Here is a 19,552-nt window from a genome sequence, read left to right as displayed (position 1 = left end):
TCAAAATGGAATATTAGATTGGTATTTTTTTTAGTTTTTGATAATATCATTTAAACTAAGTCATTTTTATTGGTTTATCGAATTAACAGCTCTCGCTCAGCGTCAAATCCAACGGTTGTGAGGTTGCATAAAAATATCACAGAATATCAAATACGGACATTTGCATAATCAACAAGGAAAAATAAGTAAGAGGAAGGAAGAAAAATTCTTTTACTAGAGTACCATGTGCCAAAAATGACGAGATGTGTCTCGCGACTTTAGACGACTTTTTCTCAGAATGAGGCTGGCCGCATCTGTCCTCATTTTTTGCGGTCACATGTAAATTAGTATAATGCCAATCTCTCCCATAGTACCTTGCGGCTCCTCAATAACAATAACAATAGAGATTGGTATAATGCAACGTCGTCATTAAAATATAATTGTGTCTCTTTTATCTCTGTCAAATAAATATCTCGCTTGTCTGCCTGGTGATATGGTACGTATTCGACCTGCGAGTTAACTCTCCGCTCTATCGATTTGTGTGCAACTGTGCGGTGTGTGTGTCGGGAGGGGATCAGTGTACGTATTCAAGCCTTGTATTTTGAGCTCATCAGCATAATTTACTCTGATGGGTCAAGGAGAGCTCAAGGATGGTTGTAGGTCAACAGTGAAACGAGGAGATACACGTTCCTTACTGACGGGTAAGTCTACAATTTTCATTTATCGTCTGATCTTTGTGTGTTTTAGTAACAAACGCACCAATATGATATTTAATCCGACGTGATTTTGCAAAAATAGAATTTCGTTTCAAATGAATAAGGCATGTTGTACACGTATGACTGAAAAGGCACATGTGCCGTACACCTGTGTGATTTCTGTCAATTCGAGTCAGGTATTTAATGTATTGTCAGAAATTGTGTTTTCAGTATAAATAGCGTATGTATACATCTGTACGCATATACGATTATATATTTGTGTTTAGTTTAATGGTTTGAGCGTTTCAACAGTAAGGCTCTCCATTTTCTGTCCAATTGTATTTTAAACGGACCATATCATCATGTCACACACGTGCAGTGATATAAGACTATCTTCAACGGCCCATTTTATTAATGTATAGTTTATGAGCCGACACGAAACAATAGCAAACCGGAAATATATATATTGTGACCTGTAACATGCACTTTTCGCCTATTCTGCTTTAGTAATTAAACTAGTTCCGGTCTAGACTGGCATTGTCACGTGTGTTAGTGTTGTCAACACATGATACCGTGTCACTTACAGATATCTTTTTGTTAAATTCCAAATCAATCAAGTTTTATTCTCAATAATGAGGGACGTTTTCAACACATCTAATGAAGAAGTTATAGGAGAGAAGAGTAGTTAATTTGTGAAATATCTTATTTTCGGAAGTGAGTAAATCGGATTATTACGCATGAACTACTGGATGTGTATACATTCTCTGTATTTTCCACATCTCTTTGATAACGACTGAATTTAAATAAAAAACAGTATTAAATGTAGGAAAGTGAATGGCTGAAATTCACCATGCGTTTGAGAATTGATTTCAAAGACGTGAGTGTTGTCAGATTTATGTAAGGCTTAAGCTACAAAGCATGTAGCTTTAAATTAGACGAAATGTTAGACTGAAGATAAAACTGGTGTTACACACTTGTAAAAAACAGAAATAGATATACATCAAAGGTACTATACATTGTTGCTTCACTTGAGATTCTGTAACTGATTACAAATATCACTTCTGTTGGGTTTTTGAATCTATTTAATACTTGCTCTGTTTAAAATGTTCATAACAAGAGGCACAAAAGACACGCTGAAACTGTGGAGCTTAAACTGTTTTCAAATATCTTAATTAAATTGACGTCTGAGACATTGGAATAAATCAATGTCATTATTTGATGATGATGATGATGATGATGATGACGACGAAACATGTTGATGATGATGATGATGATGACGACGACGAAACGTGATCTGGTCTCGTTTGGTGTGATCTAGTCTAGTCTTGTACAATATTTTGGTCCGGTCTCGTCATGTTCCAGATATTGGTCTGGTCTAGTCTGGTCTCGAGCAAGATTGTGGTCTGGTTAAGTCAGGTCTGGTCCTATAGTTTGGTCTGGTCTTGTCCCAGATTTGATTTGGTTTCATAGTTTGAATGCTGTTCTTTTCAGTCAATGTTTATTTTACCAATTAAAGAACATTAATACTACAAAATCCTGTTGACGTTATCAATTGATTAAGAAATATAATATTTGTGTTCAAATGATCAAACCACAAAGTAGTCCATGCTGTAGAATGTCTCAAGGGAGGATAGCTTTGTAATGTTTCACGACACAGCCATGTGATATGTTTTGTCTCTTACATTACCAGGTTAGAATGTGTTGACCTGTGTCACTTTCACACCTGTCATCTGTAGTCTTAATGAGCATAATACAAATCTTGAATTTATCAGATTAATGATAATTATGAAATATGTTGAATTAAGGCGCTAGTGCACCTTTCAGTCAAGAGTTTGAACAAATTCATTACTTGGCTCTACTGTGTCTTATTCTGAAGTTGTATGAAAAGGTGCATTTATGTGTCTTTTGTACATTCTTGTAAAACTAGGTAGACATTTATCGTATTTATAAGTCCATAAACTGATAAACCTGGTCCCAAATCTTACACGTTATTTTTCTTGATAAACATAAAACCTGACCGCTGTAAAAAGAAACGACTTTTGTTACTACAGTCTTTACTGATACAGAAAGCCTTGACATAACTGTGACTATAGTCTTCACTGATACAGAAAGCCTTGACATAACTGTGACTACAGTCTTCACTGATACAGAAAGCCTTGACATAACTGTGACTATAGTCTTCACTGATACAGAAAGCCTTGACATAACTGTGGCTACAGTCTTCACTGATACAGAAAGCCTTGACATAACTGTGACTATGGTCTTCACTGATACAGAAAGCCTTGACATAACTGTGACTATAGTCTTCACTGATACAGAAAGCCTTGACATAACTGTGACTATAGTCTTCACTGTTACAGAAAGCCTTGACATAACTGTGACTATAGTCTTCACTGATACGGAAAGCCTTGACATAACTGTGACTAAAGCCTTCGCTATTACAGGAAGTTTTGACCTGAATTTGACAATAATGTTCACTGTTATAGTAAGCCTTGACATGACTGTGACTTTATATTTGAATATAGTTAACTATTTACACACGGAGTGCAGATTAATTGGTATGATGGTGCTGCTGAAATTATCTCCCTTCTCTTGTGGTGAAATTAGTCATATGTTGAAGGTTATTAATTCGAACAAAGTGCCATGGACTTAACAGTATTATATCCTGTAAACAACCGTTAATTGAATTTTGATGGTCACTGATCCACATTCTATCCATTACAAAGAAGAGAGGAATTCGAGCTACAGGCCTGAAACCAAACCACGCAAAACTTGCAGCGTAAAAAAATGAGACCAGACCAGTTATAGAAAAAGGCCATAATTGGTGATGACTGCTACTGTCCCTAATTGATGACACATTTGATTCATTTGTCAATTTCAGGCCATACCCAAAAGCTATTCACAAAAAGACGATATAGTTTATCCGTCTTGGTCATTTGGAAGTGACCAGTATGGAATTGTATTTTTATACGGCTAGATCAATCTGAGATACTGTTATTCAAATAAGCAAAGCACCAGGTCAAATAAATTAACCGATTAATATTGTTTATTGGTTTTGGGGAGAATTCATTTATTAAACTACAGAACTGAATAAAATGGTATCTACATTGCTATGAGACATTCTGGCAATATTTACTGCGTAAAGGACATCCATTAAGTTTCGCTTGACTGACAGCGTTTTTTTTTTTTAAATAATGTACATTCCAAATACAATTTTCTAAGAACGATGCAGCTTTATATATATAGATTCTATTCAAATGCAATATATTTAATCATAGACTAAATCCCAAGATGACATTCTGTACAATTAGACATTTTAGTGGAATTCTAATTGCTTGGTTTCCCCAAAATAATTTTCACTTCACATTTGATTCATTGATGTATGCCATTCACGAGATACACCAGCTGTAAAAAGCCTTGTAATATCATTTTTGTGATTTCTTATATTAGCCAAACTTATTGATTTTACAGTATTCTACTTTTACATGTTCCATTAAACATTATGTATTGTTTTAATTGCAGATTTAACCCCCGTGAGATATGACGATCAAGGTGTGTGTCTGTGGGGGTGGTAATGGCGCTCACACTCTGTCTGGTCTCGCTGCCTCAAGGGACGGAGTCGAGGTCCGAGTCCTGACACTATTTGCTGATGAAGCCGAGCGCTGGACAAAGGCACTTGGAGGCGATGAATTGACGGTGATTGTAAATGAGAAAGACGGAACAAAAACCGAAGTCAAATCACGCCCGAAGGTCATCACCAAGGATCCGGTAGTTGCTATCAGTGGGGCGGATGTTGTGGTACTAACTGTTCCTGCTTTTGCACACGAGGGTTACTTCCAAGCTATGGCTCCACATGTTCAGGACTCGGCCCTTATTGTCGGCCTGCCTAGTCAGGCGGGTTTTGAATTCCAATGTCGTGATATTTTAGGAGACAAAGCTGCGGCAGTTTCAATGATGTCTTTTGAAACGCTTCCATGGGCTTGTCGCATTAAAGAGTTCGGCAAGAAAGTCGAAGTACTTGGTACCAAATCGGTACTTGCAGCTTCGCTTATCAAGGGTACAGCCGAGACGGTTGACCCACTGTCAACGCTACAGATGCTACATGGTGCCGAACCTGTCTTCCGTCTCGCCAAGCATTTCCTAGAGATGTTGATAATGAGCTACTCTTTTGTCCACCCTGCAATTTTGTACGGTCGATGGGGTACATGGGACGGTAAGCCGGTTGCTGAAGCGCCATTATTTTACCAAGGCATTGATCAAGCAACGGCGGACATGCTAACAGCGTGTAGCGACGAATGCAAGGAAGTAGCGAATGCCATCATGGCAGCGTGTCCAGGAAACGACCTTTCGGATGTCAAGGATATCTACCAATGGTATTTGGAGTATTATCATGAAGATATTCAGGACGACAAAGACCTATACCACGCTATTACCACTAACAAGAGTTATAAGGGGCTTGTACACCCAGTAAAGGCTGAAGATGGTGGTGTTGTTCCTGATTTCGGGAATCGCTACCTGACAGAGGATATACCTATGGGGATGATAGTGTTCAAAGGAGTAGCTATTGCGGCTGGGGTTCCCATTCCTAAAAACGACAAACTAATTATGTGGGCACAGGAGAAAATTGGAAAAGAATATCTTGTAGATGGGGCTCTAACTGGTAAAGATGTGGCGACCACACGCTGTCCACAACGGTATGGATTCAATACCCTGAATGCTATTCTGACTGGTAAAAAGGAGTGAATGACAAGTGTATCTAGGTACTTACCGTTTTCCGCATTTATTGCAGATACCGTGACTCAAATACCTGTTCCAAAGAATTGTGCATATGTGAAAACACGTTGCATTTAAATGAATCGTTTTGTACCTATGATAATTCCTTCCAAGTGAGTTTATACTTTAGACCCCAAACATCAAAGGGCAGATAATCAATACAGCTTTTAGGCTATACTATTTATAGCTTTCGTCTACCCTAGATAGGTGCATCCATGCTGTTACTGGTGTGATATTTCCTTATACCCTAGAGCTAGGACGGGATAATCTTATTTATGATGTCAGGACAGAAATGCCATCCCATTGATTTGTCAGTAACATTATATGAAACGTTGAGAGAAATATGTCCACGATTAAAAATCGCTATTAATAATATGCCAATTTGTCCTTAGGTGATTGAGAAAATTAAGACCAAATACTTAATGTTGAAAGATGAATTTGTCATATGCCCTAAATGGGTGAGTATACTACATTGTAGACTAAAACTTAATTAACTAAATTTGTGATATAATTCAGTACTGTGAAGTCGTAAATTTTCATGGGTCTCAAATTTCAGAGTTTTTTCTGGAAAGGTATACATTTTAGTTGGCTTTCAGTTTTGTCATAAAATTCATTAGTGTTAAAATGAATGTCTATTTTTTTATCTGTTTACCATTTCGTTGAGATATAAATTCGAGGATTCAGAGGAAAAAAGAATTCGACTCACTAAAATTAATTATTTTACAGTATTTGACCGTATTGGACAAAATCTGTTTTTTGAAGAGTATATCATATTATAAATATTGATATACAAACGTTTCCATATATCACACCAGGAGTTTTTTAATGTTCATGTATAACATGAATCCCTTTACAAGATGACCTAATTAGTCCGAGCTGTTCGTTTTTCCAAACAATTCCGGAATAACGAATTTTGCAAATTGAGGAAAATGCGTCAATCGCCGTTAATTTCTACATTTATCTCATATGAAAACCTTTTTATAATGAATTCCTTACGCGTCACCCTGTATAGATTTTTTTTCTGGATCGCTAACATGTTAAATATCTGGTAGTGTATCTAAATGTACCCTTTTAATGCTTATGCGTTATGAATGGCTTAGATCTGTGATAGACGTCAGTATTTATTTTACTTTTTAATTCCAATATTTAGATTTTTGTCAAGAATGTCTATTAAAGTTAATTGGTTGATATTGAATGGATTTTTTTTTATTTTTCGTGTTTGTTGTTGATTCATGACACAGCTAGAAAAAAAAACAAAAACAAAACTACAAATCATGCTGCTGACCAATATATATAAGAGTCTGCATTTCCCTCACAGATTTGAACTTACCAGATTTATTCATATTATTCAACACTTTATTTCACGTCTTTACAACAACCATGGTCATATAAAGATACGAAATCATTCAGACTCTCCTTTAAATTGCAAGCACCTGAATCGTATGGAATCATGTTGATAAGGAGCATGCCAACGGTCAGTTTCGATAGCCAACTCATTTTCAGCGAAGGAGCACCGATAATCATTCTTGTTCAAGACACAAAATTCATTACTACCCTAGAATCACATTCAAAATTAAGGTGAAGGACAAAACAGTAAAACCAAGTTATCTCTCGGAGGACAAGAGGTAAGGATTCATAAATATTTTATTTTCCTCTTCCTATCATGTAATGAGGACAGCAGGCACACACCTTACACCTTACCTGCAGGTTATATCTGAAAGCCACGAGTAAAATACTTAACTCCGGATGTGATTTGTGAAAACAACATTCTAAATATAGGATATGTATGTATCACATTTACTCCAAAGCCAATGGCGTCGCAGAAATTTTATATAGAGATTATAGTACACAGTTATACAAAAATGAGGCGTGTTTATGAAACACTTTGCCCCAGGTGGTTACAAAACTCTGTAGTGGGACATTGAAAACACTTTGTAAAGCATACCATAAGTGATCGGAAACTGTAAATTATTGGAAGTTTTACAAGTTCAAGGGGCGTAACTCTGTCAAATATTAAAGCTTACCTCTTGCGATAGTTAAGGTCAATGTTTAAGTTTTTCAAAAGCAGGTCAAAGGTCACGGTCACACAGTGATACTAATTAACGCGTGGTATTACCTGGTACCGTCCGGAACCATATATTGACCGCCAGGCTTTTATTTGCACCTATGTCAATTTGAGGTTGTCTTATATGCAAAGATAAACGACATTAATATAAAAGTCAAAGTATATTGCAAAATAGTGAGAAATGAATCTCGCTTTTGTATGGAAAATTTTCTGTCTTTCGAATCGGGTTAAACATTTTTTCGACGTGGGAATGTAAAATGAATCGATATCATAAAGGGCACTATTTGGCCATCGCATTTATGAATGTTGTCATATACCTGTTATAACAATTCAGTACAACTGATAGGGGACAATGTTACAGGGTTTATTGGAAATAAACTTGTGCGATAACGTCTTCATGTATGCTGATATTAACGCTGTCAATATTTATGTCAAGTGTTTGCTATGTGTCAGCTGATGGTGAGATGGTGTGCAATTGTAAATATGTCACAGACATTTGTCGTTATAGAAATCAAACAGAAGTCTTATTTGTTGACATTATTACAAATCCATGTCAATATAGATAACTTAACTAACGGTAAATGTTTAACAACTGATTCATCATGATCATTTCAGTCATACATTCATTCATAGCCTAGATCTCTTGTGCTATATCAAAATCTGTAGGAAAACCAGTCGGTACCATTAAAAATTTATAGCATTTAATTTACACACGGAATCGTTACAATTTCAGATATTTGTGGGGCTATACACTGGACAAGTAATTCAACATACTTCTTGTGGTGTCGCTTTCAATTTGCTATATCATGAGGTATTGTTAAAAGACTTGATTGAAATATGTGAAATTGGGAACTTTTTCATTTTCTTTCTAAACACTGATGCTAAAAAGAACAACATCAGATCCCCGTATTAAAATCTTACATTGTTGATATTAACAGAAATGAAAATGGTGAAAATTTGTTTCTCATGTTTTGTTTTGTGTGTTTTTGTCATTTCTGTTTTGACGTTTTATCACTGATTAGATATTACTGATCTATTCTTAAAAAACGTGTTTATAATTCTGTCATTAAAACGGTGACTGAGTAGATGGCTGTCCTCCTGTGTGGAGGGTAGTTTTTGTCTTTAACAATACTGATGTCAGTTTAATCATGTTTCATTAGGATGTTCAATAACACTTTTATATTGGAATGTTCAGCATATTATGATCTTCGTATTGGATCAAACAAGTTTTCAGAGTTTTACAATGTTTTTAACATTTTGAGAAGAAAACTATTACTGTCTCAAGTTCAGTAGATACTATTCACAGTACCTACGTGGAATTTGTTCTATACCTGGACACTGAATTTTGTGAGGTATTATTTGGGTTACAGTATCTTACCTGTCACATGTCACATGTCACATGACTCCAACAAAGGGGGCATCAAAGCCACGACCTGTGATTGTGAAGTTCGCGAGAAATGGCATGATAAGAGCAAGAAAACCTCATAATATTTTTCTAGTGATGAGTGCGGACGTGATCAGACTGATTCATAAAGAGACTGAACGATGATCGAATCAGCTTGGTATTACAAACTCGAATGTGTAAGCAAAGACTGTAACAGGTGAGAGAAAACAATTTGAGATATTTGTTTCTATAGATGAAAAACTGAAAGATCTAACATGAAAATAGAGAACTGCAGAAACATTTGACACACTGATAACCCCTAATCCATTGACTTAGCAATTTACAAAATGTGTATACCCATAATGATGTTACATATCAGGCGACTGTGATGTCAGGCGACTGTGATGACAGTGATGATATGATATTAAAATATATTATAGTTTAATTAGTTGACTGATAACTTATAAACTGCAAATATGTATATATCATTATTATGTAACTATAACATAAACTATGTTGGTAGTGCAAGTATATACGTGTATCAGGTAAATTGTCAGTAATAATTATGCTGAATCTGATACCAAAATCAAATGTTATGTGCAAACACAATATTTACTTCATATATGTCACATGTTTTGACAAAATATATAACTTTTTTTGTCTCAGAATTATATGAGGTACTGTATTATCTGAAATATTCATGGAAGAAACTATATCCACTAAAATGTATGATGACATATGCTAATGATCATTCCAATTACATTCAATTATTATTATAATTTGTTCTGGAATAAAAGAAGAAGAGTGCGTGATCTTCATACATGATTTACTGCTACATAACTGCCAATTACCTTTGTGAGGAACAAATAGGTGAGTTATTTACCAAACAAATTCTGATTACTAAATATGTAAAAGTTTATTACCCTATACTTTAATATATGCAATGATTTTATGTAATGAACTTGTATGTTATAATAGACAGGTATTGGCGCCAATACGAAACAGACAAATATGTGTGTCAGTAACACAGTTTTATTTGTACATACTCTATGGTATTGGAACAATCCGTGTTACAGTAAATGGTTTGTCAATAGACTACGTCTGTCATGGGGCTTAAATCTGTCATTACGTCAAGGTATGTTACAGGCCTTTATGGTAATGTGTGTGTCATGAGACGTAGGCCCATCATTAGACCAATTATATCTTATATCGGTAATAGCCAAATATAGAATATCTATGGCGTTCCTAATGCCATATTTATTTCTTTACAGTCCTCGTTCTCAAAAACAAAAGTAGTGTCTGCTGTGTTTGTTTACCGTGGCAACATGGCGGGAAATATCATGGCTGGTTTGTGTAAAATTCCAGTTACCTGAAGAAATACCCGCCAAAGTCATTGTTTTAGAATTCCAAGAAAATATTTTCATAGATATAATATTACGACGATGATAATCTGCTATTACATCTTATAAATAATAAATGTTTACAAAACATCATCATAGTTTGTCGAATAAAGTCGACAACGGCACGGAAAGAGTTGATGCAATGTAAACATGCTGTTGATATTAAAGAATAGGTTATTCATAATTCCAGGGTAAGAAAACCGTATCTCATGGCGAAACATAGAAACTACAGGAAGGTAAGCGTCTTCTGTCACGTCGACGACATATGTCATGTCATCTTTGCCAGTCCAAATAAACTATATAGGTCGCGTTCTCGAACGGGAGCAAGGTTTACAACAACGACAAAAATTTCTCGAATGGTAACAAGGTTTACAACAACGACAAAAACTTTTCGAATAGGAATAAGGTTTACAACAACAATGAAAGTTCTCGAAAGTGAACAAGGTTTACAATCCTGACAAAAACGTCTGGAATAGGAATAAGGTTTACATTAACGACAAAAACAAGGTTCACATTAAAAAAAACCCACACAAAAACCAGAAAATTTAAGAACAAAACCCAGGGATACCAATTAACGAGCATCAGATACATTATTATTGATTTTTCACAAGGGAATATAACATTTTCCAAAGAGATAACTGATGTACAAAATGTAAGTAAATTAGGCAAGCATGGTTGACATGTGGCAAGAGCCTGGCTGAACGGAACTACGCGATTAGTATCTTACTCAGCAAAAATAGTGATAAACTAAAGGATAAGCTAGGAATCACAAAACACGTTTGTAATAATGAAATGCATCAATGATAATACCACGCTCGCTCCAAATGGCTACGCCATTATTCATAATATAATATTATTTATTTTGATGTCAATAACCGTAGCGACTAAAACAACTAAATGACTAAATAAGATGATCTGACCACACGAGAACATTGTAAAAGGTTTGCTTTCAAAATGTCTGCTGTCCGTTAAGACCATCATTTTGTTTAAAACGCTACATCATGCACTGAATCATATCTGCGTTTGAAAGAGCCAATACTGGAAACTTCTAAACGTATCGGAAGTTCTCCAGAAATGTATCGACTACTTTTTCCTTCCACATCATATAACTTCCAGTGTGCTTACGATCACTTTCGCTCTCTGCACACTCAGGGTATGTCTTGACAAAATTGTCAAGGCATAAGCGAAGCAATTTGATTTGTTCCGGGAGAAACAATTGACCAACCACAGACTGAAACGCTCCTTTTGAAGATTACCAGGGATCGACACATAACTTAAAAGCCATTATGATATACCGTTATGCGACATCTGGATTCATTTGATGTTTATCAAAGGATCAAACCAGTGTTTTTCTTCTTGTTTACATGATGTCGCACATGGATCCTTCAGTTTTGCTATCACATGTTCCAGTGATGTAGAGAGCGAAAGTGATTGTAACCCCTGGAATATCGCGGATGAAAGATACCCAGTACTATCGGACAGAGCGTAACGAAGGGCAGTAACTCTGGAAGATCAGATATGGCCGTTCTTCTTAATTCAGCCTAGATTCTTTTTCATTTATTTTCACCACGACCACATGTGTCACCGACCCCATGGCCAGTTTCAGGGTACAGGGCAAAACGTTATCATTTCTAAGAGCAAGCTGCATTTTGAAACAATAATATATAAGTACTTATTAACGGTTACCGAGTAAATATTGATGTGATAATACTAATTTTTAAGTTAATGACCATGATGCGAGTACATCTGATTAAATCAGATGATCTGAACACACATGGGCATTGTACAAGGTTTTTCTTGCCGAAATATTCCAGTGGCGTCTGTTCGTCAATGCTACTACTTCGTTTAAAATGCTCCATCATGCACCAGAGCATATTAAGGAGCAAACTGCTATAGGGTTATTTATAGGTTAACTGCTTTTGTAAAACAGAGCAGAAAGGTCGATAAATTTATGAGACTGTTGTTATATGGTTGTAAACAAGAACTCGATTATTGCTGGGGGTTCAAAGATCAACTGATATATTTTTTTTATCGATTCATTCATTTTATTTTGTTTCAACTCATTTACTTATTTTTCTGATATTCTATTAAAAATTGCCAATCCGATATATTTTCGCAATGTGTTGTACACGCTATCGTTTTAAAGGTGCCCAATAGATGCTATTATATATGTTATTGGTTAAATCGCTTCCAACTTCTCTAGGTACAGTTGTGGTAACGCACAACGCACCAAATACTTCGTGCGCACGATACAGTAACGTGCTCACAACTGTGCGATAGGACCGTACATTTTGTGCGGTTTGGTAAAAATGGTTGGCTAATATTACGGATTGAAAATTAAACGAAAATTCGTGAAGTTACCACTAAATAGCGATCACGTAAATAATGATGAGTGATTATAAAAATCAATCTTTATTCAACAGTTTTCGAAATAGCACTGGACCAGCAATAATCGAAGCCGAAGCATATACATTTTGTTTAAATAATGAATAAAAAAGAGAATAATACAGAAGAAATGAAAATAAAATTTCCTTTCCGACGGTATGAGATTATTAACGATTAATTGCCGTGAGGTAAGGAGATGTTCATTTAATGTTTACATATTTAATGCATATATAATGTGAGGTCGCACACCTGCTGCATTCTATGTATAGAACCGACTGGTTGGCAAAGTCTTCGGGATCCTACTTCTTTTATCTTGTCCAATGTTTTGTTGCCATTTTTCATGTTCACGAATAGCTGCAGTTGTCCACATTTTAATCCTTGAATATGGATGAAACATCTTGTTTTCATATCGGACGTTGATGCTTTATAATTTTCACTACGCCTTTTCTTTGACGGCGGGCCACCATCTTTTGGGGGGTCCTGGGTATCAGACGAACCTTGTATCACTGTCCGTGTATGTATTAAAACCAATCACTATATGCTTGTTCTTTATCATACAAAAATGCTATCCTACACTTATTTTTGACTTCGTGTCAGGTCGTTTTGAAATACATGCTCCAATCTCATTTACATGGTATTTGTCTTTACAAACTTTTCGCTTTTGAGCATCGCTGATGAGAAATTAGTTTTCGCAATGTGTCACATACGGTGCACCAAAATTTGGGTCTTATATCTTATATTATATTCTCCCCAAATGAAACAAGAAAGCTAATACTGTGTTTCATTTAGGATATATGGTGGCGTTCGTCTTCATGAAGTTGTGATTGACTGCTCCGGGAAGTTGTTATGAATCTGTGTTTTATGTTGATTGAATGGGGATTGAGAACAGGTATGTAAGAAATTTGACCCCCCCTCCAAAAAAAAAAAAAAAATGATGACAATCATTTCGTGAAAATGTTACATTTTGACCTCACAAGCGACACAAATTCATTTTTGTTGAGATAAATCTATGCATAGTGGTTTGTTTTGTTAACAGATCTGTTTGTTATTCTATTGCGGTCATTTTGGTAGAAAAATAACGATTTTATGAGGTTTTTTTCACATTTTGGTGCACGGTGGACCCTTCTAGCTCCCGGACTATTATATTAGTTGAGTGGAGTTGTTGAAGACATCCACAGGCATGGAAAACTGCTATTTTTAGCTGCAGTATAAGTAGTCACAGGAGTGACAGCAGCGATAATAAAATCGCCGTTTTGTCATGCATGAATACCAGAACGCCCGTCTACATCAAGATGAAAAGGACAACGGAAGAGTGGGATTTACAATTAATGTATACTTACTTATGTGACGTGAGAGACCCAGACGGAGCATTAGTCTGACAATATGTGCCGTGATATTGTCATGTTGACGGGAGAGTGATGTGATCACTGTACCGTAATATTGTGTCGTGTTGATGGAAGAATGATGTGATCACTGTACCGTAATATTGTGTCGTGTTGATGGAAGAATGATGTGATCACTGTACCGTAATAATGTGTCATATTGATGGAAGAATGATGTGATCACTGTACCGTAATATTGTGTCATGTTGATCATGTATTAATAATGTGTCATATTGATGGAAGAATGATGTGATCACTGTACCGTAATATTGTGTCATGTTGATGGAAGAATTATGTGATCACTGCACCGTAATAATGTGTCATATTGATGGAAGAATGATGTGATCGCTGTGCCGTGATACTATGCTGTGTTTACGGGAGAGTGATGTGATAACTTTGCAGTATAAATTATGTCAGAATGATGGGAAGTTTACCTGAATTTCGTAAAATATTTCCTGATTGTCAGTGATGTTAAATATATAATTACACATTGTAAAAATCAATATCATTGTACGCAGAATAGTTTACCATCAAATCAAATACATTTGAAAAACATGAAGAATGAAGCATCTAAAATATACGTATATAATATGGATATTGCAAACAGGAGTATATCGTATAAAATCTTCATGAGTATCAATGTGTGTTCCTTGTTCATCTATGCAACAGGCAGAACAAACTTTTTAGGGAAAAAGACTAATACATGATACCAATTACAAACATTATAGAGTTTAAATTGATATGGTATGGAGTTTTTTTTTATAAATACATACACGGAGAAGACTTAATAATAATAATTCATGATATAAATTGACAGTGTTGAAGTTGATTAACATATCCCACATTTGAGTAACGAATCCGAAACCAGCGGTCAATTTGAGATTCGCACTTTTTGTGTTTTTTTCGACGTATCTCTAAATATCTCAAAATTGTCACAAGTATAATACTGCAAAATAACCTGTGGATATTTTGGGGCAAGGTAACTTTGTGACGGATATAATGTTTTCGGTTACCTTTAATTTACTGAGTATCCAATTATTCTAATTATAGATATTCCCAGTTCAGTAAATTTAAATACTTGATATCAGATAAAAGATAGTTTCAGTACAGACTATCTGACATGAAATCTCAAACAGAATGATCATCAATCAATCTAGCACTTTGAGTAAATAATTATATTTAGTGCGATATGAAGCTGGACGTGGTTGATGCTCGCTATTGTATAAATATTTGGATAGACCAAGGTTTGCATGACGGATGTCGTCAGTGAATCAGAAAACGCTTAATCTTCCGCAATACCTGGTATTATTCTCCTTGTGCAATATTTAGGCGTTTCCGTGTAATTCTTTCTTTTGATTATATTTTGCTCTTGTTCTATTGAGTTTTAATGTGGATTATGATAATATTGATACGTCTGTTTTTCTCTTTTTTTATACAAATTATACAAAATGACTAAATATTGAGGAAATGTCTTGGGGGCTTATGAGGATCTTATCATTTGAGTCTGCCATGTATTTGTTGATATGTAGCCTATGTATTATTAATTACGTATCCAACCATGAAACATAGTCACTTTATATATTTCTGTATAGCATGCAGCGAATCTTTAAACGTTAGCAGTGATGTATGTAAAGGACAAGGGATCTACATCCTGGTTTTGTCGGATACGTAGAATTACAACCGCTTCTGTCACAGTCATGGTTTTCACAAGTAGGTATCTATATCGGTATTATATATCGTAACTAGAATTTGGAAAGCAGTACTCCGTATCGGTGGCATAGAAATTAAATCATATTTATATGAAGTCTAAAGAGATAATTACCACTTTAGTATCAAGGTAGTATATCAATAACAGGTTTACTATAGAACGCGGATCGATTAATCTAATGATGTTTTTATTACTAAAAAGAGATACTGTTGAATACACTCCAATAATGCCTCGTACAAATGCATACAAAAAGTAATATACACTCTGTACTCTGAAATATGTTATTGTCAATTCGATGAGATTTGTATTTTATTTTTCAGATAACGCAATTGTTGGTTCAAGCTTCAATTTATTTCCGTGGTTTTCCGATAAGGTTGTCTCTGCTGATGTCTTCCATGGTAATACAAACAGCTTATACACATGTTTGAGCTTGTGTCTGTTTCACGTTGGATGCAGTATCGTCTTTTATGAAAATGCGACAAGTTATTGTTCTGGAGGAGACGAAAGGGACATGGGAATGTTCCTTCGAAATTTGATTGTTCGGAACGGGACGAAATCGTACCGCCTTGATTCTGGTAATATAACTTTCTTAGTAACAACTATTTGCAGACCACACAGTTATAAAAATACATTTACAGTAAAATACACAGACAAACTAACAGGAATTTTGATATTTGGTGTAAACCACTGTTACAATTCTTATTTGCAATCATAGACCTCTGTATAGCAATACATTGAATGTAGTGAACGTGAAAATAAAACTTTCCAATATTTATCACCCCCTCCCCCTACACACAGAAAAAAAAAAACAAAACAAAAAAGCTATGTTATGCTTTATCCTATGCTGTGTTACCATGCGTTGAGTTTGACGTCTAACTTAGCTAGGTCAGACGAATTCAAAACCATATGGGTCTACTCGTATGATATACTTCAATCTTGTATTACATTGTAGTACCTTTCTTCATCTGACATGACACATACATTTTCAAATAATCCAAGTAATACATGTGCTAGAAGGGATATAAAACTTTATATTGACTTTTTTCATTGTTTTCATTTTACATGTTCATATTTCAAGAATTTTCTTACTTTTAAAGGACGTTGGAAGGGGGTGTCTTTGTAGGTTTTATTTTAATGAACATTTTGTCACAATTAATCGAGTTCAGTTTAAAAAAAATCATTGAGACAAAAGTATTTTCTTAATTTTACTGTCATACAGAATGTGACAGCGCTGGCTACGTATTGAATAGGGAGACAGGCCAATGTTTGAAAATAGTTCCAGAGAAGAAGAACTGGCACGACGCCCAACAGTACTGTGAGGACGACGGTGGTGCATTAGTTATGTTTGAGACACCAGAAAAGACGGCTGGTTTAAGACATATGTCATTCTTTTGTAAGTTGTTTTTTATGTATGTTTATATCAATATCAGTGTATTTTTGTTATTTCGGAAATCTATTAATACATTTCATTTTTAAATGTTTAATATTTAAATGAATTTCATTACAGATAACGGTAAATCCAGGTCGTTCTTTGTCGGAGTAACAGATATAGCATCAGAAGGTGTGTGGACTTGGCTGGATGGTACTTTACTACAAACACAGGACATAAATACAAAATTCAACAATGCAAACTTGAAAGATGCGGTCAATACATCTGCTGACTGTGGTGCTTTCAACCCGAAACTTTTTCTTCTGTTTGACGCCAAGTGCTCCGCAAAGCTTCATTTCATTTGCGAACGAAGGAATTAGAAAGAGCATGCCTAACTATGATAATGCTAAGTGTATTGATGATAAATCTATTTAGGAGTCTACCATCCTGTAATATTTGTGTATACATTGCTAACGGTTATATATCACAAAACGTCTACAAAATAAAGTTAAACTAACTAATCTATCAATTTTGTGTTGGGAGGTTAGAGATTGTTTGTATAACAGATTGTGGTGTTTAAGTCTGAAAAAGTTTAGGATACAATGACCTGAGTCAAACGCTTTATAATAAACAAAGAGGACAAATCTGCTGTGGCAGTCTCTTCTAAACATCTAGGATCCAAAACTCACCGGACCAAATCAGCTTGGTCAATTTGTCAGTAGTTGTTAATGAGGTTCATAAAAAAGGAATTGGACACCTGATTGTATTTGTTTTTCAGGTATGGAGGTTGATACAAGGATTTTGCTACAGATATATTTGATACGGATTTATTATAAGCAGTGTTATTTTAAAAGCAAATGAGTCAAGCTGACTCAAGCTTAGGCTATTGGGTAATGACTAATATTAATCTAGTCAGTTAGTATAAGCTTTGCTAATGGCCATAATTTTACATTATAGTATAATTAGCGAAGTTATTGAGAATTTTAGTAGCTTGGCAAATCATAACTGAGTACTTCTATTACATTTGTGTACCGTTTGAATATTTATGTACAAACCATTAATGTTTATCATTAAAATAACTTGTGTGGAAGTCATGTGTCCTTATCTCATCCTCGGGCATGGAAAGGCTGGTATTTTCAGAAGTAGTGTCAGTGTTCATATAAGTGACAGCAAGAACAGTAAAATCACCGCTTTGTCACGCGTGATTACTAAAAACGAACGGCAACATCAAACTGTACTAAAGAATGTAATGTGAGAGATCCGAACACGGTAATTGGATTAACAACAGTACAATATATTAATACTTTTTCTTTTTATGTACATATTTATAATTATGATAATCAGACGTAATAAAACTGTTTAAATAAGATATTGTTTATAGAGAATTACTAGTAAATGCTACGAAGTGCAATGTGAAGTATGTTAAAGTATCATATATGTAATTTGTCGCTGGCGTTTGGCGACAACTGCACAGTGAAATCGTGTGATGGTTATGAGGAATGTATCTGAATATTATGGAGTGTGATGATGTGATATTTAATATGGATGATGCAATTGTGTGCAAGGTGCCACGGTAATGAAGAATTAATGTGATTACTGTGCAGTGCTATTGTGGCATGCTGACAAAAGATTGATGTGAGTATTTTGAAATGAAGTAAACAATTGTTGACCTCTCGGTCAGTGTCAAAGTTTGACATCGGGCAAAAATATGGTGGCATTAATGACAACACTGAAGGAACAGTTGATCACTGTTTGTATGCCAGAGATTAGCGTTGACAATTCGCATTTTCGGGAAAGAAACTTGACGCTATTATAACCAAAAATGTATCATTAGTTATCACTGATATCACAATATGAATATCGGTAGTTGAACAGTGAAAGTACAAAATGTACACACTACGGCTGGTGATTGTTAACTAGCATTATTCTTCCGTGATACCATTCATAACACATTAATTGATGTAATCATTGCCCTAAATCGAAAAGTTTCGAGAGCAATATATGGACGTGTCATGTAGGGCACCACACGGTATAAATGACTTTCTAATTGTCAATGAAGTTTGATATAACTATATATGAACAAAAATCAATATTATTGTACCGATAAATTCATCGTCATATCAAACACGTGCAGAATTAAAGGACAGAAACTTACGTGCATGTAGTGTATATATTTCTATCGATACAGCGATATATTATTGATAGAATTTGAAACGTTTTATTGATCCGTGTCCCTTTGTTCAGATAAGCGAGATAAACTATCATTTAGAGGAAACCAATAGGAAATTCTAGTCGGTTTAGTATTCGTCACCACTTCGTGTCTTATTGGTTATTCTGTCAGAAATGCTGGCATGTGATCGTTTTTGTGTGCTAATTTTGTGAATGTTTTTTTTCATAAGCTTTCTCTACGTT

The 19,552-nt window shown here is 35.1% G+C and overlaps 2 protein-coding genes across 2 annotated transcripts; both read left to right on the top strand.

Annotated features, from left to right (window-relative positions):
• The first annotated feature begins 589 nt into the window (after nt 1–589).
• LOC132558674 (octopine dehydrogenase) lies at nt 590–6,642 on the top strand. Its single transcript, XM_060223269.1, has 2 exons — nt 590–680; nt 4,197–6,642. The coding sequence occupies exon 2, from the start codon at nt 4,215–4,217 to the stop codon at nt 5,415–5,417; it is 1,203 nt and encodes a 400-aa protein (XP_060079252.1). The 5' UTR covers nt 590–680; nt 4,197–4,214; the 3' UTR covers nt 5,418–6,642.
• Nucleotides 6,643–15,252: 8,610 nt separating this feature from the next.
• On the top strand, nt 15,253–17,520 carry LOC132558682 (perlucin-like protein). Its single transcript, XM_060223278.1, has 4 exons — nt 15,253–15,307; nt 16,092–16,169; nt 16,991–17,164; nt 17,279–17,520. The coding sequence occupies exons 1-4, from the start codon at nt 15,253–15,255 to the stop codon at nt 17,518–17,520; spliced, it is 549 nt and encodes a 182-aa protein (XP_060079261.1).
• The last annotated feature ends 2,032 nt before the right edge of the window (nt 17,521–19,552 follow it).

Source organism: Ylistrum balloti, unplaced genomic scaffold (genome assembly GCF_031769215.1).
Source record: "Ylistrum balloti isolate Yb309-2 unplaced genomic scaffold, AGI_CSIRO_Ybal_v1 Utg370810, whole genome shotgun sequence".
NCBI lineage: Eukaryota > Metazoa > Mollusca > Bivalvia > Pectinida > Pectinidae > Ylistrum > Ylistrum balloti.
The sequence above is the reverse complement of the archived record's forward strand: the minus strand, read 5'-3'. Positions and strand labels throughout refer to the sequence as shown.